The sequence below is a fragment of the Gobio gobio genome, assembly GCF_949357685.1.
Source record: "Gobio gobio genome assembly, chromosome: 14".
NCBI classification, from domain to species: Eukaryota; Metazoa; Chordata; class Actinopteri; order Cypriniformes; family Gobionidae; genus Gobio; species Gobio gobio.
The window spans coordinates 22,834,620-22,860,090 of record NC_137107.1 but is presented as its reverse complement, the minus strand read 5'-3'; the positions used below and the strand labels follow the sequence as shown (position 1 = coordinate 22,860,090).

At 37.9% G+C, this 25,471-nt stretch overlaps 1 protein-coding gene across 2 annotated transcripts in view; it reads left to right on the top strand.

Annotated features, from left to right (window-relative positions):
• tenm2b (teneurin transmembrane protein 2b) overlaps nt 1–25,471 on the top strand; it is a gene marked incomplete at its 5' end in the record, with an annotated part of 256,725 nt that overhangs the window by 148,110 nt on the left and 83,144 nt on the right. Inside the window, one exon of one of the 2 annotated variants that reach the window (XM_079834802.1) lies at nt 13,868–14,077. The exons of the other annotated variant lie outside the window; for it this stretch is intronic. Coding sequence (XP_079690928.1) covers nt 13,868–14,077 — 210 coding nt within the window. The remainder of the gene's footprint in view (nt 1–13,867; nt 14,078–25,471) is intronic. 2 annotated transcript variants of the gene reach the window in all.

Below are 25,471 nucleotides of genomic sequence, written 5' to 3'. Positions count from 1 at the left end.
ACACACTCCTCCAGCCTAATGGCCTGCGTCTCAAAGGCCCACTCCATCATCACTAATGGACAGGAGTTTAGTCTGGACTAAGTTTAGTCTGTCTGCCGAGGTCTCTTGTTTCACGCTTTGTTGTATAAGTTTTAGTTTCAGTTGTTGTTGAGAAATATGCATAAACTGATAGTATGATTGGAAGGCAAATGGTGTCAGTTGCATTTGAACTTGTTGTTTTGATGCTTCCAGAATAGCTAACCAGAAGCAGTCCGGAAATGCTTTTTGAATAAGTAGGTCATATGAAATTAGTGTTTGCTGTTAAATCTCCAGTCTTTTCTTCATTTTAATTACAGCTATGTGCTTTTCTCTTTCAGTCTCTGTTGAATGTATGGAGCTTTATATGCAAGATGGCTTGTTTTGTAGCACTTGTCATTGTCATGCTAATGCGCAGCGTTTTAATCATTTAAATTAAGTCTCTTATAGAGCGAGATTTTTTTCATCTGTAAAATAAAACATGACTCATTACTATTGTATTAATATTTATAAACCCTTTTTCATTAAGACTTCAGTGCACACTGTTTTCAGAGCAAGATTTTTGTTCATACTTCGTTGTTCCCCAGACAACAATATAATGTTTTCTACTATATTTAAAGACTTAATTCTGGTTGTGCACTTGTGCGTTGTGTTGTCATCCAACAATTCATGCATCACTAAGCCTGCATTTAAAAAGAAAAAACAACGTTACTGTTCATCCCACTTTAGCAACTGTTGCCATCCTCCATTTTCTCAGCCCATCCTTTTCCTCTTTTTCTCACGCAAGTCTATGGAGCATCTTTGCGTTTGGATAGTTTTAATGCAATTTTATGGACGTGTTCCAAAAATATGGTAAAACATTATTGCCAGGTCACAAATAGTGACACATGGGACCCAAAGAGGATATTATTTTCTTTCTTTAAAGTTTTTTTCAGAGGTTCATGCTGTGATTAAATGTCATTAGAAAGCACACTACATTATGGTTGGGCGATATTACCAAATTCTAATGTCACGATACAAGAAATTTTATATCATGATAACAATATATATCACAATATAGTTATTTTAGTGTGATTTGATCTAATTTCTGTTATTAAAAATAAGAAAAAAAGAAGCAAATTACAAAAAATAGGACAAATACAATATAACAAAAATATGTAGTGTATGTGTTTCAGGTACAGAAATGTAATGTAAAAATAAAATTAGTGCTGTCAAACGATTAAAATATTTAATCGCGATTAATCGCATTAATGCCATAGTTAACTCACAATTAATCACAATTAATCGCACATTTTTATTTATTCTAAATGTCCCTTGATTTCTTTTTGTCCCATTATTTTTTCTTATTTTAATGCTCTTATCAACATAGAAAAGTGGATCGGCTTGCTTTGTTCAAATGTTTGTTTTATTGAAAACAACATTGGCATACTTTAGTGTTCGATTTCACACCAACATTCTCACTTGGAGCAAATAATCGCTCACACAATGTAACACTGCCCATCAATAAAAGGGTGAAACAAATACTTTGTTGCACAAACAGCCCCTTCAACAGCCCTTTCTAAGGGATCAAAACAGGGTGATACAAAATAAAATTACAAAGTGCACATGCAAGGTAAACTCCGCCTATAGTGCAGTTAAACCAGGGGTCGCCAACTAGCGGACTCCGGTCCGAATCCGGACCGCGAAGCCTTTTGACGTAATGAAACAGTTAACGTTGCAATGCTCAGTTACTACGTTCAGACCCAGACGCGCGGTCAAGCATGCAGTGAAGAAGAGACTGCGTTCACACCGGACGCGAATGACGCGACATGCACGCCGCTTAATCCGCGCCGCAGAATGTCTATTTGCGTCTTTGCATTGACTTAAATCACTCGCGCAAAACGCTTCATTCGCGTCTGGTGTGAACGCACCATCAGAGCAGAAAGCAGCGCTCAAGACAAGCACTTTTAGTTGAAGACCCCTGAGTTAAACCATGGCTTAATACGTTTCTCATTTCGGCGTCTCACGCTTGCCATCCACGTCTACTCTTTTAATGGCCCAAACGAGTGCGGGCAGCCGCAGCGTGCCTGATGTTTTGTTTCCGGTCTAGCTACATCCGGAGTGGTGTTGTAGTTTTTCTAACGTTACTAGTTGTTGCAACAGCATGTGAAAAAACTACAAAGTTTGTTAGACCAAAAAGAACGTTAATCTCGCGATAAAAAAATTGACGCCGTTAAAATAGGTTTGCGTTAACGTCGTTAATAACGCGTTTAACTGACAGCACTAAATAAAATATTGCATAGTCTTCACTGTATGAATTAAATATAAATGTATTCTTATTAAAGCTAAAAAAGTTATTCAGTCAAGAGCAGTGAGTTATTTTCTTTCTATTTTCTTTCTCTTATTTTCTCTGTTATATGTAGTGCCACAGGCAAAAGCCTGTTCTAACATTTTACTCTGTGGTTTATTTTTAGCACCTGACGTAGGGCTGGACGATTCATCGAAAAGTAGCCGAAACCGAAATTCAGAACATCTAACTGACATAATTTTCCCATGTTGGTTATTCCGGTTTTTAATCCTGTTAAAGGAACTGTATGTAAGAAATGTATTTCAATTAATCATAAAATGGCCCTGATATGTCACTAGACATTAAGAAATCATGTTAATTTCAAATACTTATATCACTGACAACAGTTGTCAGGCCAAGATATTGTCATTTTAAAAGTGAAGTTGCAGCCCTCAACTGATGTTGATGTTGACATGTTGTGTCATGCCTGAAGCGTCACCCTCCACCTATCTACCAATCACGAAGTCAGTAGTGTTTCTGCATTCGGGTTGCCAGCTCTGCTCTAGTTACCACAGCTGCAGCTACAAACTTTTTGGATAAACAATGTCTAACTTTACGAAACCTAAACGGCCTCGTTAAGAATCAGAAAAACGTTGTGACAGTGTCCGAGATAAAACAAGGATTTGTATAAGAGATGCCTTTGAAAGATGGAGACGGCTGAAAACTGAGAATAATTTGAAGACTGATGCCAACGTTGCTAATTTTCTCCTGGACAGGTAAGGTTCATCTATGTTTGGCTAACTTGTACTTAATGTAAATGGACATTTAAAATATTCATGACAGTCGAACAAAGTTATGCATGTTCGTGCAAAGTAACGTTAGGTTAGCGCAGATGGAGGAGGTGGGTCATTGAATTGAAAAGGTAACGTTAAGGAATTGTTTGGTAAATAAAAACAGCGAGTCGTCATTGCTAACATTAGTAATGCATTATCAGAGCCCTTTTCTCTGTCATTATGCTGGGACGCTGAGGAAAACAACATTAGCACGCCTATATATGGCAATGTGAAAACGTATTTGAGACTGTAGCCTAACGTTACCTCAGTAAAAATTATTCCTCATTCGTTCTTCGCATATATAGTGGACAAAACATGCTGCAAGTGGACCTGTATGACCATTGCTAATGTTATTTAGCTTTGCTGTAATTTTACTATAGTATTTTTTCATGTGGGAATGTACTGTCACATACAAGCGTTCATATTTACGATTATATTTGGCTAATCGCCATTAGTAAATTTTTGCGATTCATAATTACTTCACAAAACATCGCTCTTGAAGCATAAACATAATTAACAGAAAGAAAAAAAACTTACTGTGTACGACACGTCACTTGCCATTGAAAGCTCCTTGTAGCAGCCTACGTTCCTGCTGCATCCTGCAGCCTAGCTGGCAACCTCGAGTCAGGGGAGGGGGAGAGGGGATACACCGCTCTACAGTAATTTGAAAGTGATTGCAGTACCAGTTTTGGCCACAGTCCTACATACAGCTCCTTTAATACTTTCCGCTTAAAAACATACTACAGTGCGTGTAGTCACGTGACTCTGCCCCGTCCAGTCAGTGGCATGGAAGCAACACAGACGTGAACTCAAACACAGAGTCAACACACACATACAGCGTCCTCGAAAAAGTTTGTCAATTTTATGCTTGCCAGTTTGAACATTCAAGTGATTTTATCAATATGGAAAAAATGAAACTTCATTGCTCGCGAGCTGTTTTCTGTGACACAGAGCCGTGTCGTGTCTCTGACAATGCGCAAGGCCTGAAGCCAGATCACTTTCACTTGCGTCTTCACTAAACTTTGTCAAGTGTATGTGTTTTAAGGCTTGCCAGTTTGGACATTCAAGCAATTTTAGACCATCGGATGTGTATCATTGTATTGAGCTCCTGCGCTGATGCATTGTGACACACACACACACACAGACTCCTGCTCGGAGCCACCCGGTTTTGTCTCCCCTTCATTCGCCATGCTGTTATTCACGTTTCTTTCATCCAAATTATGAAAAAAGTATTGCAGTAAACAATGTATTTTGCGACACCACGAAATAAACGTAATTTGAAACGATACACTTTTTATTTTGTCCATGCAATATATAAATCGTCATATCACACAGCCCTACTCTGAAGTGTCAGTAGTGCTATATATTTACATACCGCGATATCTCTAACGATTTTAGAGACATTTTATACCATGGTAACGATACCGTCATACTGCCCGGCCCTACTCTACATATGTTTCAAGGTAAATGAATGTTACTAATTTAAGTGTTGACTGGAACTACATACTTCACAATAGTGGAAGCCTAGTGTTAAGAACAGAAATATTTTCACTTAAAATTGCAGTTAAATCAAGCCTTTTTCTTTTTATTTGACTGTAAGTGCCTTGATTCTGATCTGCATGTTTCTGTGCAATTTAACAATTCCTTTTTAAGAATCAGGGCAGATAAAAATACTTTGAAATGCTACTATTCATCCCAGCCCATGTAAGAAAAATAGCTAATCCGTGTTTTTTTTTTACCTCTTTATGAACACTGAACTCTCATTTACTGAAAATCACACTCTCCTGTTCTTTCTTATGGGAAATGTTTTGAATGGTGTTTTATATAACTTGTAAGCAACAGTAACTAGGTGGCCAGAGCTTAAAATAAATGCTTAACATGCTTCAGAAAAGTGTGCTTCAGAATTGAAAGCGTTTTTGCTTTTGCTTTTTAAGTGAATGTGCATGTGTGTGTTGTGATAGCTCCCTTGCTGTACAAGAGTTGCATCAGTCCCAGCACTGATACTCTATAGGGGGAGCTGTGCTGAACAACAGCCGCTGCTCTTCTCCTCGGGGTCTGATGATGCAAAGCATTGCCGAGTTTGCCTCAGTCAGTGCACTGTTCCTCATCCTTACTGGACTCAAAGCTTTGCCCAACCCACGTGTCAACGGTCACAGCCCCACAGTGTCCAGCCTGATACAGGGTGGACCACCCTGCCCACTAGCCCTCTCCTCACTAATGACCTTAGACAGCTGTTCCCCTGGGCCCTTCTTATCGCCTCTGGACACTGGCACACACAGCTGTCACATGTGTCAGCTCTGACTGACATCTGCCTCCCAGCACTAGAACAACCCCAATCTCCATTAGATTAGGAACAGCTTATTTCAATAATTCATCACTTAGACAGCACTTCTTTCTCCAGTTATAGCAGTTGAGAAGTTTAGGAATGGTCCATTCAGTGGGTGAGCCTCTCGCTGATGTTTGTGTGTGTGATATTTATGCAATATGTTCGAAATGACAAGTGCAATATTCCGTTTTGGTTGAGACAAATATTAATGAAGACGTTGTGTCGTTGATAATCTCATCCTGCGAGGCCGCCGATTCATAAACTCATTACCGCTGAGACCTGCTGTGAAAAACTCTCTGCAATATGGTGTGTCTGTGACCAAATCTAGTGCACTAACTTCAAAGGCTTCAGTTAAATTTAGTAATCCCTACTTATGGATTAGAAGTGCCTCACCGTTTGTGATGCTCAGAAAATAAACTGCTAAATAGGAAAAAAAACAACACGTCCTTGTTAACATTTGAGGCAATGTGAGAGTGAATACTAATAAATCGCATTTTGTTATGCCAGTGATCCAGATAGACAGACAGAAAGCAGAAGGAAAAATGATGCGAGCTGATTGGAACGAGCCAAGTGTTGTCATGCGGAGAGGCGCGTTCTCATTGGATGAAACTCATCCTCTTTGATCCCTGGCAAGGCTGCAGAGTTCTTAAGATTCGAGACATGGGAAGGCGTATCGGTGGGAGGATGTTCTATAGAGGAGAGGGGAGGAAGCTTTAGAGAAAGAAGCAAAAAATGGAGGAGATGGTGAAAAAAGTAGGCCACTTTTGTTCTGTCGCGACACCAGTTAAGAATATCGTAAGAATATTGCAGATGTCAAAGGCTGCTGTAGTCGCTGGGTTGGTGCAGTGAGTTATTCATGCTCGTAGGAGAGCCAAAAGCTGATGACAGAAAAGAAGTCCTAAGTGCTGCTTTGTGTTATATGAGAGCAGACTCAGCAGTTCACAAGCAGACTCTCTTTTATGATAAACTTGTCCAGATTGAATGATAAGTACTGATATTACCATGTATCTTAATACTGTAGCTTGCAGAATATAATCAGTGAAACATACTTGAAAGCTTTGCTTAAACCACAAGCAAGAAGCCTGAGTTTCACAGCATCTAATTATGGGGATTTCAAAACCTTTCAGTACTTTAACTAGGAATGTACAATATGTTGATACCTTTTTGGGCATCTTTAGTTATTTTTGGCTAACATTTAGAGTTTTTTTTTAATTCATCAGTAGGCCTACTGGCTGATAGGGATATTTTTATATTTAGACAACCTTGACAGTCATCCAACACTTACTTAAAGTTAATCTTTAAATAGCTACTAATTTAATAACAATTCAATGTAATCTTCTACAGAGTATACCTTTTCATACTGTAGTGTCAGGATTCCTAAATGGTTTTAGTTTTAGTGTTTCATTTATTTTGACACTATAATATAGAATTTTAAAATTAGTCATAGCATTCTAGCTATATTATGGATGCTTCACAGACCACAGCCTGGATCTCCTCCAGTCATTTTAGAATGGATTTTAAAGACTATAAATTATTATAGGGAGCGACATCTGCTGACAACTACAGACTATACCAGCCAGACAGAGAAGCATGATTCACTGAATAAGGCCGGTTTATAGGATTGACTTAAAAGACTATAAATCAGTCAATATACTCACAACGTAAAAATTGTCTAGCTAATATTTTAACTAATTTATTCATTAAAGTATTATACATACATTTATTGTTATTTGTGCTTTGCCAGACGAGGATGGGCTCCCCAGCTGAGTCTGTTTTTTCTTATGGGCAGTAGGGAATTGTTTTCTGTAAAACTGCTTTGAGGCAGTATGTATTGCGCTATACTAAACTTTATAGTTGCCGCAGGTGCAACGTTGCAGCACAGTGTATCAGGAGCCAGAAATAACTTTACATGGTAAAAGTAGTCCTAAGTCGAATTATAGCAAATATGCACACATTCACTCTTGTTAGTACGTCTAATATGTCAAAAATGTCAAATAAAAAATGTACAATGATGAGTCTCTTGTCTCGTCACATTCAGTTATGAATGACATAATTTAAATGATTGCATATTTCCAATTCAAAATGGCAAAATTACATTAGAGTAGTTTGCATCATTGTGTGTTACTGTGGGTCGTTAAACATATCCATTGTAAAATAGTTTTAAAATGTTAAATGTTTAGCTACTTATATCTAACCATGCATGCACTCTTACATTGTAAAAACTAAAAGTGTTGCGTTGGAATTCACACTCCTCTTCAGTGAACATTTAGCCCCACCTTCTTTATGACTGGCCATCATTTTGACATCGACGAGAGCTGTTAGACTGCTGAGGCAGACCAGCCTAAAATGTAAATTTAGTCATTTCCAATTATTGGGGGGACTTGTCCCCCTCAATGCCTCTGGTGGTTACGGCCCTGATTTATGGGGATATTTTGACATAATTTTGCGTGTGTTTGTCCGTGCATTATATGAGAGGCGTCTCTCTGTGCGTGCTTTGGATGTGTGTGCAGCACAGAAAACAGCGCAGAAGTACAGAAGTGTTCTCTTTCGTGTCTTCTTGAGCTTAATTTTTTTTAAATCACATTAAAATGCACACACAGGAATCGTTAGTTGTTTTAACAAGTATCTGATTCCTGACCTTAAGAAGGCCAATCCGATTCCAGAATTGGAATCGATTTTCTATTCCTAATCCTACTAACTACAAGTCTAGAAAATATTAAATTCATGCTGTTGCATGTAAAAAATGTGTATGGTAACTATGGGGCTATGTGAAATATATGTCTTTTTTTCCCCAAAATTGTCAATGATTGTCTGGTAACTGACTATTATAATTGACATTGCAATACCTGCGAGACATTGTCGATATACAATAATGTATATCATATCACCCAGCCCTATACTGTTTTTGCTGTATTTTGATCTAATGAATGCAGCCTTTGTGAACATAAGTTTTTATTAAGTTTTTGTCTTAATTCAAAAACATTTAAAAAATCCTAACAATCTTTTAACGCTAGTGTGTAAGTAGTCTAGTAGTTGGGTCCTCAACATTGCACAAAACAAGAGCTGAGCCTTTAAATGTGTGCAATGTCAGAAGCGTGCCTATGATGTCTTAAAATACTGCATCCGTAGGCAGCTCTCTAGGTTTTTTGAATAGAGCTATAATGTCATATCTCATGTGCCCCCGAACTGTGCTGTTCCCCAAAATAGAGAGCCACTCCCATCAAGCAAACTGTCCCCCCGTGCTTTAAAGAGAAAGGGTCAAATCTCAGTGACATCAGTGTCATATCACATTATTGCCAACTATCACATACTGTTAGAGTGCATTAGATCAAGTAAGAAGCAAAGAACTGTTAGAGACGCAGCCTGGTGGGTCATGCATTTGCAGCAACATATTGCGCAGTGTCACGTGTACATATTCAGGCGAGTTCAAATCTGGCTTCTGCCTATCATTTCCAGTCTGTTCTCTTAATTCCTTTATCACTGAAACGACAGCAAAACACAAAATATATAGTTGGACTTGACTTGAGGTTGTCTGTTTTTTAAGAGCATTTGTGTTCATAGACGCTGGACTTTTAAAATCAATTTTTTTGTGGCTTTAATCAGTTCATGATGTTGGACCATTAGAGTTTTCAAGGATTTAAGGATTCGATGGGAGTTTGACTGTTATTGATAAGGCCTTTTGTGAATGCGTGTTGATCATCGAAATCTCCCAGGATCAAGGCTGAGATTTATTACACAGAAAACAGGCATTGGGCAGTAAAGAGCTCTGCTGCATCCTATACGACACTCAAATGGAGAATCACTGTAAGCAAACAGACTGAGAGAGAAACGAGGAAACGCACAGCTGGGTCGAGACAGACGGTGAGATGAAAAGGTAGCTCCCACACCTGTTTTCAACCAAGCTATAGAAGAAAAGAGAAATCCTCAAACACACCTGCACAGCTATTGATATTTTTGCATGTGTTTGGCATAAGCAGTTCATTTTTCTCTAGATATTCTAAGTTTATTAAAGTCTCCATAATTACCCCCACACACAACGATTCAGGAGGCTGAAGCACCGTGCTGCTTTGAACTTATCGCTTACAGGTTTTATCAAGGGAGCGTAATGCGGCCCACTCCACTTCTCTCAGATTTATCTACAAACCACAGGTGCCTAGTCACCATGGGAACTACTGCACTTTTCAAGAGGTTACCCAAAAATGATTTCGTCCAGCTGAAAAACCAGCTGACTGATTCTCCAGCTGGCCATTGTGTTTGTTTCTGACATTCAGACTGTCAAAAGATTTTGAGAGGACTCGCAGCAGTTTTCTTCTGCGCTCTACCCGCTACCGTATTTTAACATTTATAGTTTTGATACGGTGCTCAATCATTTTCTTTATGGATGTTCAAAGCCAAATTTGCTGTCCTCCATCATCCCAGTTTGCTTCTTCCACCTACATTTCCACTTGCTTTTTATAGCTTTCCTTTAGGGAAAAACTGAAATAGGATCTTTACAATACAGTATCTGAATCGATTTGCTTAGACAGCAATGAGAGTACATAAAGATTTTGCTTCAGGTTAATTAGGGATGTACAAAACGACATATTTTCAAAATTGGCTAGACACACACATTTATTTATTTATTATTATTTTGTATTTATTCATTAGAAAGTTTTAGAACCACATAAGGGTAAATTGATAGAATTTTCATTTTTGGTTGAACTGTCCCTTTAAGAAAGATGGTCCACCAGTACAATATGTGTTTAAGTTTGAACTTTCATTGAAATTCCATTTTGTAAGATGAATTTGTTTAAGATGTTCTGAACCAGTGTTTAGGGATTTTAAAATCTGACATTAAGTTGGTGCGTAGGCGTATATTAAATATAAAGTAGAACTCAGTTAAATCTTTTGAGCTATAAAACCTCTATAGGCCGTCAAGCACAGATCCCATTCCATAACTCTATTACTTTGGGAGTTATTTTGTGTTCCTTTCTGTGACTTTGGAGCTGCATTTTATAGGCAAAATGGCATTATTAAGTTTATTGTGATGAACCTGACCAATTAAAGTTAGATAATTGTGTTTCATCTTGTTACAGTTGATGTGTTATTTTTGAAGTTTGAAGGCTTTGTCTGTGTTCTGTGAGATAATCTTGGCAATAAAAATGTGTTTTGTGTTTGGCCTCATGTGTTGCTTGGTTTGATGCATGACTTATGATTCCCCCCATTTTGTGCGTGTGACACAGACGCACACTCGCTGTACCCGCATCTCCACCCCATCCCCGACCCCCCCCGTGCACATGGCCCTACTTTGCCTTTGTTTGTTATGTTGGACACAGACATGATAAATCTTCGCAAATGTCACTGACCAACCCATTGTGAACGCAGATGCAGCAGATCAAGAGGGAATATGAGAGACAGTGCAACAGAGGACAGGGTTGGGAAGAAAGAGAGGGGGGAAATGGAGAACGAGTAAGAAGGATTGTGCAGGAGTTGCACTGTTTGCCTGAGAGGATCAGTCCTGAAACAGAGCTAACCGCTGCACTCCAGCTTAAAGACCTGCCAACTCACACTCACAGAGGACAGTGAAAGGCAGCAAGCTCGCCTGTGTGTGAGTGTGTGGTTTGCAGTGCTTGTTTGTGTGTGCTCGTCTCCTGGTCTGCCACAGGTGTTTGCTCTGTGTACCCGGCAGATAAAGGAGAAAGGGCGAGTGTGGTGAGTGATAAATTGCACTTGTTACGGTGTGATTTGTCACTCTTTTTCCCACAGTCTGACTGCGTCCTCTCCCATCTTTCCACCTTTGATGGTAGACAATAAAGTGCCACTGCAGATTTTCTCTTTCTTGCCCACTCAAAAAGGATGTTAAATCATAATCACAGCGGGGCAAGGCATGTATACGCGGTGAACGTGATTTCACCAAGTACAACATTCCAGTCGACCAATCAGATTTAATAAGGGACAAGTTTACAGTTTTATGTCAAGTTTAGACTTACAACCAGGGTTAGGTGCTTCTACATCAGTGTTATTCATTTCCTGCTGATCAAAATACATTAATCCCGGAACATGTCTTGCCTCTCAAAAATCACTGTGACCACGTATATGTACAGGTCCTGATATAAAAAAATCTGATATAAAAGAATGGAATAGAACCATATTGTGTAGTTTGACGTAATCGCTTATTATTTTCTTTAAAAATGCCAGGATTTCCCAAGCTGGATAATAATTCATTACTCATAACCGGAATGAAAATAAATTATTTTAAAATATGAACAAATCAAAATAAAACACTTATTTAAATAAAATTTAAAAAAAAATTGTTTTACCTGCATATCAATGTGACATTGACATTAGAGAACTGTGAACGTGATAAATATTAACTTCCCTATATTAAGTAGTCGATATTCATAAATGTTAGAAATAGGGTAAAAACAAATGTGCCTGTTTTTTCTGTGTGAGGACATTTACACAGCTGTAAGAAAGAGCACTTGTTCATAACTATTAGTGAATGAGAGCTATTACATTTGTAGTGCGTGTGTGTGTGTGTGCATCTTGGTAAACCCTACTTTATAGGGACAAAATGTTCCAACAAAGATAGATGGCAATATCTGTGATCAGACTAAGTGATGTTTTTTGAACATGTAAAAATGCAGAAAGTTTTGTGTGATGGGTAGGTTTAGATGTAGGGTTAGTGTAAGGGGATAGAATATACAGTTTGTACTGTATACAAACCATTACATCTATGGAGAGTCCCCACAAAGATGTGTGTGTGATGTCCACAGCAGGGATGAATGGTGTCATAGACACAGAGAGGGGAATTGATTAATTTAGTCACCGTAGACATGACATGGAGAGCCCCGATGACACAGTTCCACTCCGGCACAGCAGTTCTTTTGACTGTTGGCTACACACGAGTGCAGATAGCATGGGGTGGTAAAATGTCCAGAATATATCAGCTGGCCTTGCTCCCAATCACAAAGCCAGCATGTGCTTGATGGGTTGATCATATATCTGAATCCCTTTCTCTGCTTGTTGTGTCATCACCATGGCCAGCCAAATGAGAAAACCACTGCAGCATTTTAAAGCTTGATGTCGTATTGAAGATTCATAATACATTCATAATGATTCTGTTAGCAATATAAAATTAACCATCCTACTCATTATTGTGATTATTTTATAGTTTTTGATTTGGCCATTAAGCTTCTTGGAATGTGACATTAGACTAGTTTTACAATATGATGACTATTGATAGCATCTCAGCTGTTAAAACATGAATTAGTTGATTGATTCAGAGATCTTTGCAATAAAAACGTTTTTTTTTTTAAGTTGTTTTTGTACGTAAATGTTTTTGATTATTACAATGTGTTTTTATAGGGATGCGCATAATTAAATTTAAATTATTGCATTTTTTCTATACATTTAGTGATAAAATTCACTAAACATGGCTTGATTATTTTTTTAACAAATTTTTTTTTTTTTACCTTACTCCTTTTTTACCTTACTCCTTCCTAAACATACATTCTTAAATTATTGATATCTACTTCTAGACTTACAGTGCTTGTTTGGTTTAAATGCTTCCTTTTATTGAAAAAAAAAAAATCCTTTGGGCCAATGAAGAGCAAATGCATAAATATTGTGATATATTTCAAGATATATATTGCGCATTCCGACTGCATACGATACACACCATGTGTCAGTATATTCTATCTGTATGAGGCCTGTTCATTAATTTAAAAGGCACATCAAAGCTGACCTCCTTTCAGAAAACATTTTTTTTTTTTGGAGCATCTAAAAGCTTCACAATTCTCTCTTTTCAATTTGGTATTTATTCTACAAGCTGCTAGTATCTCTACCTTGTATTTCAATGCTCCATTTCTGAGTTTTCATTTATGTTTTCTTTTGTCTGGCTGTCTCGTTTTTGTAGAACTCGTGTCAGAGTTTACTTTGTGCAGAGATTGAAAATCCAGAGCACAAACAGATGTGAAAGAAAATGTCTTCTGCGACAGTTCAGAAGCAGAGGGTGTTGTTGTCTAAAATCATTCCTGTTGGATTTATGCTGCACATATTGTACAGTCCTGCTCCTTAGTTCCTTTTTTAAAATAAATAAATAAGAGGAATCATAAGAATTGCACTTTGAATAGAAACTAATTATCTTATTCAAAAGTTTACATGCACTTCTTTCTCAGTATTTTCAGTCTCCTTGAGCACATTGTAGCGTCTTTCAGTATTGATAGACTCATAGACAACTATTTCAATAGGCTGCAATCAGTCATTGGTGTTAGAGACACAAACCATTTGTGTGAATTAAATTATTTTGTCTAACTGTGAAATGGGAAAAAAAATGGCTGTGATTCGCTTTAGCTTGTTGGAATTTCATCAAACAGCACCGATATCACTCCATAAAGTAACACACTTTTCCCACTGTGTGTGTGTGTGTGTGTGTGTGTCCTTCAGGTCGCCCCCTCCCTCCCACGCCTTCATCCAGTCTGCTCCCCCCAGCCCCTCCTCCCCCCTCCGCCCCCCTGCACCAGGCCGCCATCTCCATCAGGGAGTGTCAGATGCCCCTTTTGGACAACGGCTCATCCCATGCCATACTGGACCCCCCTCCCGACGACGAGTTTTCCCCCAACTCCTACCTGCTTCGCGCACAGCCCCCCACCATCGGTAAGAGCGTCTCACTGCGCTGCCACCGCATTCTCCCATCATATCCAGCACCCTTCCATCATCTCTCTCAGCCACTGAACCGTCCTGTACAAGGCTGCCTCGTTGCCATAACCCAGATTTTACGAATTGGGTGTAAACTAGATTAGGTTTATTATTAGCCTGTTCAACATCAAGCTGTGTTCATAACTTATATAATGGAACATGTTCCAAGTAAAACAGAACAAGAAATCAAAAGGGATTGTGCTGGTTAATGACAACTAAGCAATGATATTATCATTCATTATTCATTTTGGTAACATAACAGCAGTCATTTCAGAGGCTAAGAATTTTTTTTATTTCAAAATAAAATAATTATTCATGCACAACTTAATAATTATTTTGGTTCTCACAGTCCCGGACTATTATTAAAAAAAAAAATAGGAATCTGTTGTATTAGTTGTATTATCTACACTGTAAAAAAAATAAATCTATAAAATAACAGAAGGTGCTGGCAGCTTATTACCCAGACATTATACAGTAATTTTTACGGACATTTCCGTTAACCCTAAAACAAACCGCAATGAAGTAAAACATCTGCAAAAAAGAATTATGTAAAAATCCGTCAAATTAACATAGTACATTGTGCCCTATTTTTTACAGTGTAGATATCTGTATTTATAAATTAGATGGCGTATTTAATTTTAGTAAATTTACCTAAAATGTAATGTTGAAATGTAATCGTATTACTGTATACAACATGATTAACCCTACCAATGCTGGATGGAAAAATTTCACATTTTATAAATTATTTCTAAATGTCTCTTCGATTTCAAAGGTTTCATGCACCCTGCAGCTAATAATTAATTCTACAAATCCCAAACAGTGTTATTCTCGTTACAAGTGCAGTCTTGGTTGTATCTTTTATTACCGTGCAGAGTTTTTGCTCTTTTTTTTTTAAAGGAGGTCACACAAACTGTCCGTGTTTGCATTTGCATTCAAGCATTGTTTCGCCCTGCTGTTAGAGAGCCAATCAGAACACAACCATTTTTGGTCAGAAGCGTTCAGCTGAGGTCAGGTGAACGTTTCGCTTCTTTTGATCACAAATATTTAAGCGCTTGGCTCATATCATATTTTACACCCATCCAACAGTTGTAAAAACAACAAATATATCAATATTAAATTACAAATATATTTGACATTTTGTTGGAATATGCTCTATTATAAAAAGCATGGCCATTTGGCACAGGTGTCTAAATGTGTAAATGGGTGTTGTGTTTGAGTGCAGTTAGTAGTCTGTCACGGGAAAGAGATCTGAGACGCTTCTAGCCTGACACCCTTGGCCCGCCACAGCTCTTTGTGCTCTCTCCCACTCTCTCTCTTTAGCGCTTTCTCGCCATACGCTTGTACTGACAGTCCTCCTGTTTTCCGTTACCTCTTGAACTAAAACGTAGTGCCTCTTCTTTTGTTCAATTTTATTATTAATCTAAACTTTTTTGACACCACCACCACCACAAAAAACGTCCTTGACTTTTGTAAAATTTGTTTCTTAAATTAAATGTGAAAGCTTTTGCTTTGCAATGCTTAATATTATTTAAAAATGACATTGATATCCATTTACATTAATGTTATTATGTGAATATAAAATTACTTATTTTATTTAGTATAAATCGTATTGGATGGTCAGTTAATTATTTTGTTTGTGCGTGTGTGTGTGTGTGTGTGTGTGTGTGTGTGTGTGTGTGTGTGTCTGTAAACAAACCATGATAAACAGGACAAATTTCTCAATCTATCTGCTTTAAAGCTTTATTTAAATACAGAGTATTAATTATATTTTTGTTGTTGTTGTTGTTTCCCCACAATTTTTTGTTTTATATTCTCATACCACATGCATGCATTTAATTAATTTGTGTGTGTGTGTGTGTTTTATATGTTTTTTTGTACCTAGTTGGTTTGAATTAGTGATACTTTTTGCTCAGTAGAAGCAGTTTATATCGACACATTTTCCATTCAAAACATTTTCCCTGTGTGTGCTTAACCTATTGTACTCTAATCTGTTGTAATACATTAAGTAGATACTTCACTGGCATGATCAAAGCAACTGGATTTTTAGAAGAATGCTTTATAATTATATTCAAATAATTGTTACAACTAGGCAATTAATCAAATAGCGTGAGATTGTAATTATTTACCACATGAATATCATAATATTAGTTAGTTTTTAATTTATTTCTGCACAGAAAATCATTTCTTAAATTAGTGAAATTTATTGGATCAGATTGAAAAATATTGTGTTCCCTACTTTCTCTTGTTAATACATACGATGCAGGATCATGGGAAAGATATATTGGGTTCTGCACAACCTAGCAGACAAACAAGCATCTGTTTAGTTGAATTATGAAGGCTGTGGTGATTCCAGTTAAAATATGTTAGCATCAAGCTTTGACACCTTTTTAAGTTAAGAGTGTTAATTAACTAGGAGTCTTTGAAAACATGCAGAATGAGAAAATCCTTTTTATCAGTCAGCATAGCAGAAATAATATGGATCATATTTTATCTGCAGTGGCTTCTGAAATGGGTCATCATTTTATAGAAGTGGAATTATAGGCCTATCTTTGTTTAAGATAGGTGTGATTATATACCTCAGATGTTTGCTTTTTATATTCACTAATCCTTTCATAATGAAGGTTCATTATATGACACCGGACAGTTATAATACTCCTGAGTGTGTGCATGTGAAACACTTGCAGACATTTAATATACAGGTGATCATGCAGAACTGTTATATTCCTCCTCTGAAAATTTTAATCCCGGTCAGCTCTAAGCAAGCGTGAATTATCACAGTTCACCATGAGCAGAGTCCCGCATGCGGGTGGGTACCCGCTGTGAACCGATAATATTTGATGTAATTGGTGGAATAATATTTACGTTGCCATTTGCGGTGCGGTCGGGAATCTAGGCATGGGCGGACTGTGGGTCCAGTAGCCAAGAGGCTATTTTGACTCAATTCAGTACCAACTGACTGCTTTCAAATGGACCCCTGCTTATTTGTGTTGGCACTTTGTAGTCTGAAGACTGTCAAATGTTTCTAATTACAACGTGATTTGCATTGTTGAGCAATTGTGCTGCAACTGAAGTGATTATCAGCTTCAGTCATTAAGAGAGGGATCTTTGCTTGCTATCTGTATATGTGACCCTGGACCACAAAACCAGTCATACGTCGCACGGGTATATTTGTGGCAATAGCCAGCAATACATTGTACGGTTCAAAATGATAGAATTTTCTTTTATGCCAAAAATCATTAGGATATTAAATAAAGATCATGTTCCATGAAGATATTTTGTACCGTAAATATATATTAAAAAATATAGTAGTAATATGCATTGCTAAGTACTTAATTTGGACAACTTTAAAGGTGATTTTCTCAATATTTAGATTTTTTTGGCACCCTCAGATTCCAGATTTTCAAATAATTGTATCTCGGCCAAATATTGTCCTATCCTATCAAAGCAAAACTGTTGTATTGTTTACACGGCGGATGCACATTCTCATCTTTTTTCTGTTAATTACCACCATGTTAGGAGGATGCGTGTCTATTTTTCTTAAATGCATGAATTCAGAATGCCATGTTGGTTTGATTTCTTGTGTTACATGAGAAAATAAATAATGTTTGTCTACCTGATGTAGATTTCATGGGAGTGTGGTTCGGGTCAATTTCATTCGGGTACGGAATTAAATTAGTGTTGCTGTCGGATAACGGGTCGGGTGTACTGCGGGTGCGAGGCGAGTGCGGGTTTACCAAACAGGAGCTGTGCAGGACTCTGCCATGAGCACAGGAAACAGCATCATCTCTGTGTTGACTAATCTTTTTTTAATGTTCATTTGGCAGATATGATAGCTGATAAATTTTTTTTTATGTTTTAGACAATAACTATAATGGTTGATTTGTAAAAAAAAAAAAAAACAACAACAACAACAAAAAACTGGTTTATAAAGGAAGTTAAATCAAAAATATGCCTGGTTGTTAAAAAAGAGTTTATTTCATCATTATCAAATATAGGCATAATAAAAAAGGTTTTAATAATCATGCATATATTATATTATTATATTTTATTTACGAAAAAGTGGTGTTGATAAGCAACCATCATACTAGTTGTTAATATTAATAATTGTATAATAATGAATTGGCTGTAATAAAAATGCTATTATATCTGCCAACATTTCTATGATACATAATGTTCAGTGGACCAGATTAATAATTTTGTAATTTTTATACCTAGCACTGAAAAGGAGTGAAGTAAATAAATACATTATCCATAAAATACTCTGTTTAATACTGATATTTGTCAATACTGATATGTTGTATCAGCACGGCTATGACAAGCTGTTCAACATACAGCACAGGTCTGAGGTGGCAGCAATGCTCACTGCGGCCCTGTTCCTCCCACCCCTGAAGCAAGAGTAATTGGTATGCACTGATGTTCTTCTCCTCCGCGTGCATGTGTGTGTGATTATGCTGCAGTGAGACGGGTCGTGCTCAAGCCTCTCAGTCTCTGAGGTGTCATCCACATGGGCGAGGTGTGCTCGGGAACCAGAGCTTAACGTGCTTCTGGGAGACCTGTCTTGTCAGTTCACTTGCTCTTTTTCCCGTCCCTCTCTCCCTCAGCCGTTCCCTCAATCATCCTCCACCCTTCCCGCCAGAGTTTCTGTGCCGCTCTCGTACTTTCCTCTCTGTCCTTCCGTCCTCTGTCATCCTCTCCCTGTCGAGTCATCCTGTTCACCCAGTTTTCAGCCCTCTGTGCGGCTCGACGCTCGCTGCTCCTGGAAAGAGCTTCGCTCTTAGCGTGCTAATGCCGCAGATAAATTATTCATATGTGGTTTCTGTGTTGCGCTTTTTTGCTATTTCTGGAGTGTCTTGACTGTGTGTGTGTGTGTGTGCGTGTGTGTGCGTGTGGGGGGGGGGGGGGGTAATAAGGAAATTGGTGGATGTTTGTATTATGACTTGAATGTTTGAGTTCTCCTTTCTCGACTGTGAGACAAATAAAACAAATAAAACGTTTCATTTGTGTCAGTCAAGCATCTGAATAAATTGTATATTAGGCGACCTAAACATTAGCGATATAATGAATGTAATTGTGATGCATTCGTGAACGTGTTGAGGATGCGTTTGGGTGACATTTGTAATCAGAGTAGGATGTTATTACTCCCTAATTAGTGGAGGCAACTGTCTGAGAGTGACCAAACAATGTGTTCAGAATAGCGATGAACTTTCTTTCTCTCTTTCACTCCCTTATATTATTAGATATTTTATAAAACTAAAAAAGAAGGACTGTTTTTAAACAGTTTCTCCAAACAGCTCTTCCATCAGTCATTGGTCAGGCTGACAGATATCCCCACACCAAACTCACCCCATTGGCTAAGCTACAGTGTTAGGCTTGATTGGATAGCGATAATTAATATGATATTAATAATAGTGTTTACACTTTTCGGGAAAATTAAAAGGAGAGTTCACCCAAAAATGAAGAAGATATTTTGAAGAGACATTTTTCAAAATATCTTCTTTTGTTCCACAGACGAGAGAACAGGTTTGGAACGACACGAGGGTGAGTAAATGATGACAAAATTACATTTTTAGGTGAACTGTCTGTCCCTTTAACTGCAAAATGCATATATCTATAACTGGAATAGGAGAACGTATTTCAATATCTAAAAAATGACACACTTCAGCTTTAAATCCCAGAACTAAGATGAAAAAGAAGGAAAAAGGCCAGCTGGTGTCCAGCACTGAGCTATTTTTGTCCATTTTGGATCCTCAGTTCTTCAATAGCACAGGAGGGAGACGTCAGCTGGTCTCACTGTATCTGACAATAAAACTTGATATGTCAAGAACGTGTATTGTAGGAAATAGGGATGGGTGGTATTACTGTGGTATACTGTACAACAGTAGAAATGTGTCAAATGGTATTTTGAGATGGTTCCCACAGTCCCGTAAAAATCAGGGAACTTTAAAAGTGTGATTTGCAGGCCTCGAAAGATAATGGATAGCTCTGTGATCAGTATAATTGTTGTAATTATGGTTAGTTTTACATTATTTATTTGGCTCAAAATACTCTTAGTGAGTGTGTTCTCTTAAAAAAAAAAAGGAAACCTTGTGGAGTCATCATAACAAAAGAAATTATGAAAAAGTCATGAAAATTAATAATTAACTGGTCATAAAGTGGGAAAGACGTTACACTTTACACATGAGAGCTTGAGAACTTGTGATTAAAGAGTGTTGACATGCACAAAGCCAGTTTCGTTGTTTACTCTTGTCAAACTAATGAACGGTCATGGTTTTACTTTTACTGTTTTGATTTTTTTAGATGTTGAATAATGTGAAGGTATTATCCACTGATGCCTGACTGATAATTCGATATAATAGTATTTTTAGTTTTTTGTGTCCATCAACTTCCAAATATAAAAAAATATATATTTTTTACATTTATAAAACATTATTGATAATCAGTTTAATTTAATAAAGACTACCATTCAAAGATTTGGGGTCGTAAGATGTTTTTGAGATTTTTGACATCATACTGTGTGCTCACCAAGGCTGCATTTGTTTGATCAGAAATACAGTAATAACTGTAATACTGTAAATATTATTACAACTATCATTTAAAATAACTGTTTTCTATTTGAATATCTTTTAAAATATCATTTATTCCCGAGGTCAAATCTGAATTTTCAGCATCATTACTCCGGTGTGCAATGTCACATGATGCTCCAGAAATCATTCTAAAATACTGATTTTCTGCTCAAGAAACATTTCTTATTATTAGCAATGTTGAAAACTGTTGTGCTGCTTAATATTTTTGTGAAAACCATGCTACATTGTTTGATAGAATTATTTGACGAATAGAAAGATTAAAATAGATTGAAATATGAAAAACATAGTTGATAAATTTAATGCATTCTTTCTGAATAAAAGAAAATCTTACTGATTAAATGGCAGCGTATAAATAAATGTTTGGTTGAATTTCCAGGAATTATAATTTGGTTGAAACCTTTAAAAGATGTGATTGCGTCCGCTGAAGAGGTGCTTTTCTATGGAGAGGAACTTCTGTTGGGCTTGTTCAGACGGTGACATGTCAACAGTCTGAAGAATGATTCAGTGGAATTGGCGTTCAGTGCCACTTTACAAAGGCTGAGCGCCAACCGCTATTTACACACTTGAATGCCGTTGCAACGGCTGTTTTCTTTTTTTTTCTTCTGATCTGCCGCGCCCGTCCCTGCCGTACCTGTGCGCCACCCCCCCCACCCACCCCCCACCCTGGAAGGTGCGCCCCACACTTTGAGAACCACTGCAGTAGGGCAATGTTTTTTGGCTCAGCTCCAAAGGCAGTGTGGGCGGTAACTGTGTAGTGCGCTGGGTTCCAAATGAAATTCACTTGCACTTTTTCATGTATGTCTTGTAATTACTGTTTCAGATATTTTTGTATATTAGTGCTGTGTTCACATGTTCTGTGTTCATACCTTTAAATGACAGTGTGAACACGTTGTTGACAAGGTTCTCATACTCCCACTCTGAAATATTGTTGGCTGTCATATACCGTCTAGCCAGATCTGTTGAGTGACTGAAAGCAAAAAAAATGGCGTTTGGTGCGTGGAGAATTAGTCTGAGGATGGATGGAAGACAGAAGGTGGTTGGCCACCAATCATGACACCTCATAGCTCTCTCCTTCTCTTTCTCTTTCCCTCTCTTTTTGTAAACACTCAACTCTATAGCACGGAGCTCAATTACCCCCGCTCTGTCTCCAGGCTCCTCCTGCCACATTTAGATTGTGTCTTTTATCATTCCAAATTGACATTTATGCTTTTACTCCTATTGTTTTTCCACCGTTCCCACCGCTCATGTTGGGCAATTTATTTTAATCCCTGTCATGGCATGGCCTATAGCCTAGCAAAGCTTGGCTGCAGTAATTTTACCATTGCCATGCGCTGGAAACAAGAAGCTGCCACGCAGAGCTGTTGTCCCATGTCTCTTCCTTCATTCCTCCGCCTGTCTCACCAGCGCCAGCTCATTTCTTCTGGCCCATTCACTCACTCTCTCACATCTGTCTTTCTCTTACTGGTTTACATTCTTTTTACTAATGAGTAAAAGCTCAGGCTAAAGCTGGTGTATTTTTCAATGAGACAACTATAAATGGAGTAATTATACTAAATAAATATATATACATATCAAAATGTATCGAAATAATAATAATACAAGTAAACATTGTAAACCATCCTGACAAAGCAGTTTCAACCAATGGCATGAGTTTGGGCTGAAAGTGTGTGTGTGTGTGTTTGGGGGCGGGGCAAGAGACACACTTTCTATATTCTCTTGATTTCCACACAGTCGCTCGTGTAGCCAGACAGAGGAAGCTGAATAAATATTTTCCACTATATCTTCATAGCAGTTTCTAGGGGTGTAACGATTCGTTTTAACAACGATTCGATTTGTATCACGATTTGAGGTTGTCGATACGATTCAAGGACGATTTTGGTTCATTTAGAACGATACGATCCGAAACGATTCAGTGACCTGAAATCGATTCAGTAACTTTTTAGCCAAAAATTGTGTGACTGAAATAAATATCTGGATACTGGTCAGTGCAGGTGAAATTTCCAAGATTCCTGTTGTTTCTTGTAAGGGAATCAGGTATCAATTAATTATGGATATAAACAAACAAGTAAACAACAATTAATGGCAAATGCATTCAAATTTTATTTGAATAAAGTGCAATCAACAGTTTAGGTTGAATTAACAGGAAGTTAACCTTTTCTGCTCTCATTTTCAATATTCAATACATTTTCAATAAAAGCACAGTAAGTGCAACCAACATTTCAACAGTAGGTTAACCTGCTACTTCTGCTTTTGTTATCCAACATAATAATATTACAATATTAATATCAAAAATAAAGTGCAACTAACTTCTCTTCAGGTTTAATTAATAGTAGGTGTACCTGTTACTTTTGCTGTTGTTTTTCAACATTAAAATAATACAAATACAATATTAATATCAAAAATAAAGTGCAACCAACATTTCTTCAGTTTGAATAAACTGGCTGAACCTGCTACTACTCTCAGTTTAATAAAACCCAATATTTAACAAAAGATAAAATGTAACCAACTACTCTTCAATGACTCTACATATTTCTTTTTCAAAAATATCAACATGATCTGACCGCAGAACACTTCTCTGTGCGTTCACTATGTCGCCAGCAGTACTAAAAACTCGCTCTGCTGGCACACTGGTCCCAGGAATGCACAGGTAACATTTAGCAAGGGTTGAAAGTACAGGTAACACGTTACTAACTTAGCTCTTTCTCCTGGTGACTTGATAATTTCTCGCTGGTTGGCTTCTCCTCTGCCATCCGCCATGCTGTTTTGTTTTCTTAGCGCTGCTGCTGGTGCGTGCGTTGCGATGATGTCACAGATAGGCAGACTGAATCGAGTAACGTTTAACGCCTTTATCATTAAAAGTGCTAAGAAAAAACATCCATTTAAAGTCTGACGTGCTTAAATCCAATGCGTTATTTCCTATGATCGATACAATCGATTGATTACCTTTTAAAACGATGTTAGATCGATATATGTCGTCCGGAAGGCCAACTTGCCGAGCACAGATCGATGTAGTTAGATCGTAGGAAAATAAATCGATACATCGATGTAGTAGATGAATCGTTACACCCCTAGCAGTTTCTCATTGATATGCCTTGAATGTAAATATGTCGTCTTCTTTTTTTTTCTTTTCTTTTTTTTGTTGTTGATAAGGACGGGCTGGCAGGAAGAGCAGGAAGTTTCGAATCAGGAGAATAGGCCTTTTCTGAGCCCACATAGTGTCGCTTTCCCTGTGTTGCTTGTCGACTATTTTGTCTGCCTCCGCCGCTCGCTCCCTGAATCAAATCTCAATTATTCATAAACACTGCTAAATGGTGAAGAACGGAAAGCTGAGGGAGAAAGAAACACAGTCTTGTGAAAAGAGAGAGTGATGAGGCTGGTGGGAAATAAATGACTGTCAGTAGTGGAGGACAGAATAGCTTCACAGCTGTTTCGTGTCCCAATAAATCGAGGTTTTATGAAGCTCGTGTTGAAGCGGAAGTTTTGACAGGGAACGAGCTGCAGCAGAGCAGAATCTGTGACCTTGGGTCATGAAGGGTTTCTTTCTCTGCCTAAAATAAAGCCATTTTCTTTATTGCGAGAAAAGAAGAACCACTTTTTCGTCCCAGTGCTTTATAGTTAGAATAATGGTTTTACCAATTAATTGTTGCTGATAGGAACTATCATTATTGACAAAAATTTGTATTTAAATTGTAATGTTTATTTAAATTTATTTTACTTTATTTAAAAAAACAAATGCAAATAAAAATGATATAAATCTGAAACGTGTAATGTACATAATACTACAACTACATAACAAGACTTGAGTTTTCATTCATATTATTCATTTTAAAAACATAATTTTTTATCTATCTGTTATTGATATGGTTTTGCTCTTTGGTTATCTGTATTAGGAAGAATCCACTATAATTCCACTCGTTTATGTTCAATTAAGTTGCCATATCATCCGTTGGAGGAAAGTTCCAGACAGCAAATTCACAGCTACACATCCTGGCAGTCAATTTCTCTTTTCACGACCCCCTGTCTTCTGCCTCCTGCTTGGGTGCGATGTGCACATTACAGTGAGAGATTTTGTATTTAATCTCTTTCACGTAACTATGTGCTAATAACAGTAGTCGCCTGTAATCTCTGCATTACTGTACTGACTTTAGCGCCGTTCTCTGGCTGTGCACCGTGAGCTCCACATTCTGTATAATGGAAGCGCAGGAGCGGCCCATTGTCCCTCTGTGATTGCAGCGCTTCACACTGAGACCCCTGGCGAGCGTTCTCACATGCGAACGAGAAGAGAATCCCACAAGCGCCACTGAAGGCCACTGTCACAGGCTTCCATTCAGAGGGCGCTTCTTCTGCGCCTGTCGCATCAATTTCGCTCGACTACGCCAGGTCCCCTTGAAAAAACAAAGAATGAGGCCTGGGTTGTGGCAGCGCTTTGAGCCCTTAAAAGCACAAGTTCCTCCATGCTTTTGTTCCAGAATGTGGAGATTGGCTGGGCTGGTTTTGATGGCCATGTCATCAGGCGATAATCCAGTGTTTTGAGCACCATTGTTGGAGCTGGAGAGTTCCTCCAGAGTTCCTCTGGCGCTGTAAGCTGAGAGAGCAGGGCTTTGTGCCCGGCCGGGTTTTGTCGCGCTCCGTTTTTAGAGCGCTCTGACACACTGCATGTAGAGAGATTACACAGCCCTGGCCCTCAGACCGTAGCCGATCTCCCGTTGGTCTAAAATCCTCTTTCATCTCGGAACCTCATCTTAAGGGACACAAAGGCACTTTTGAA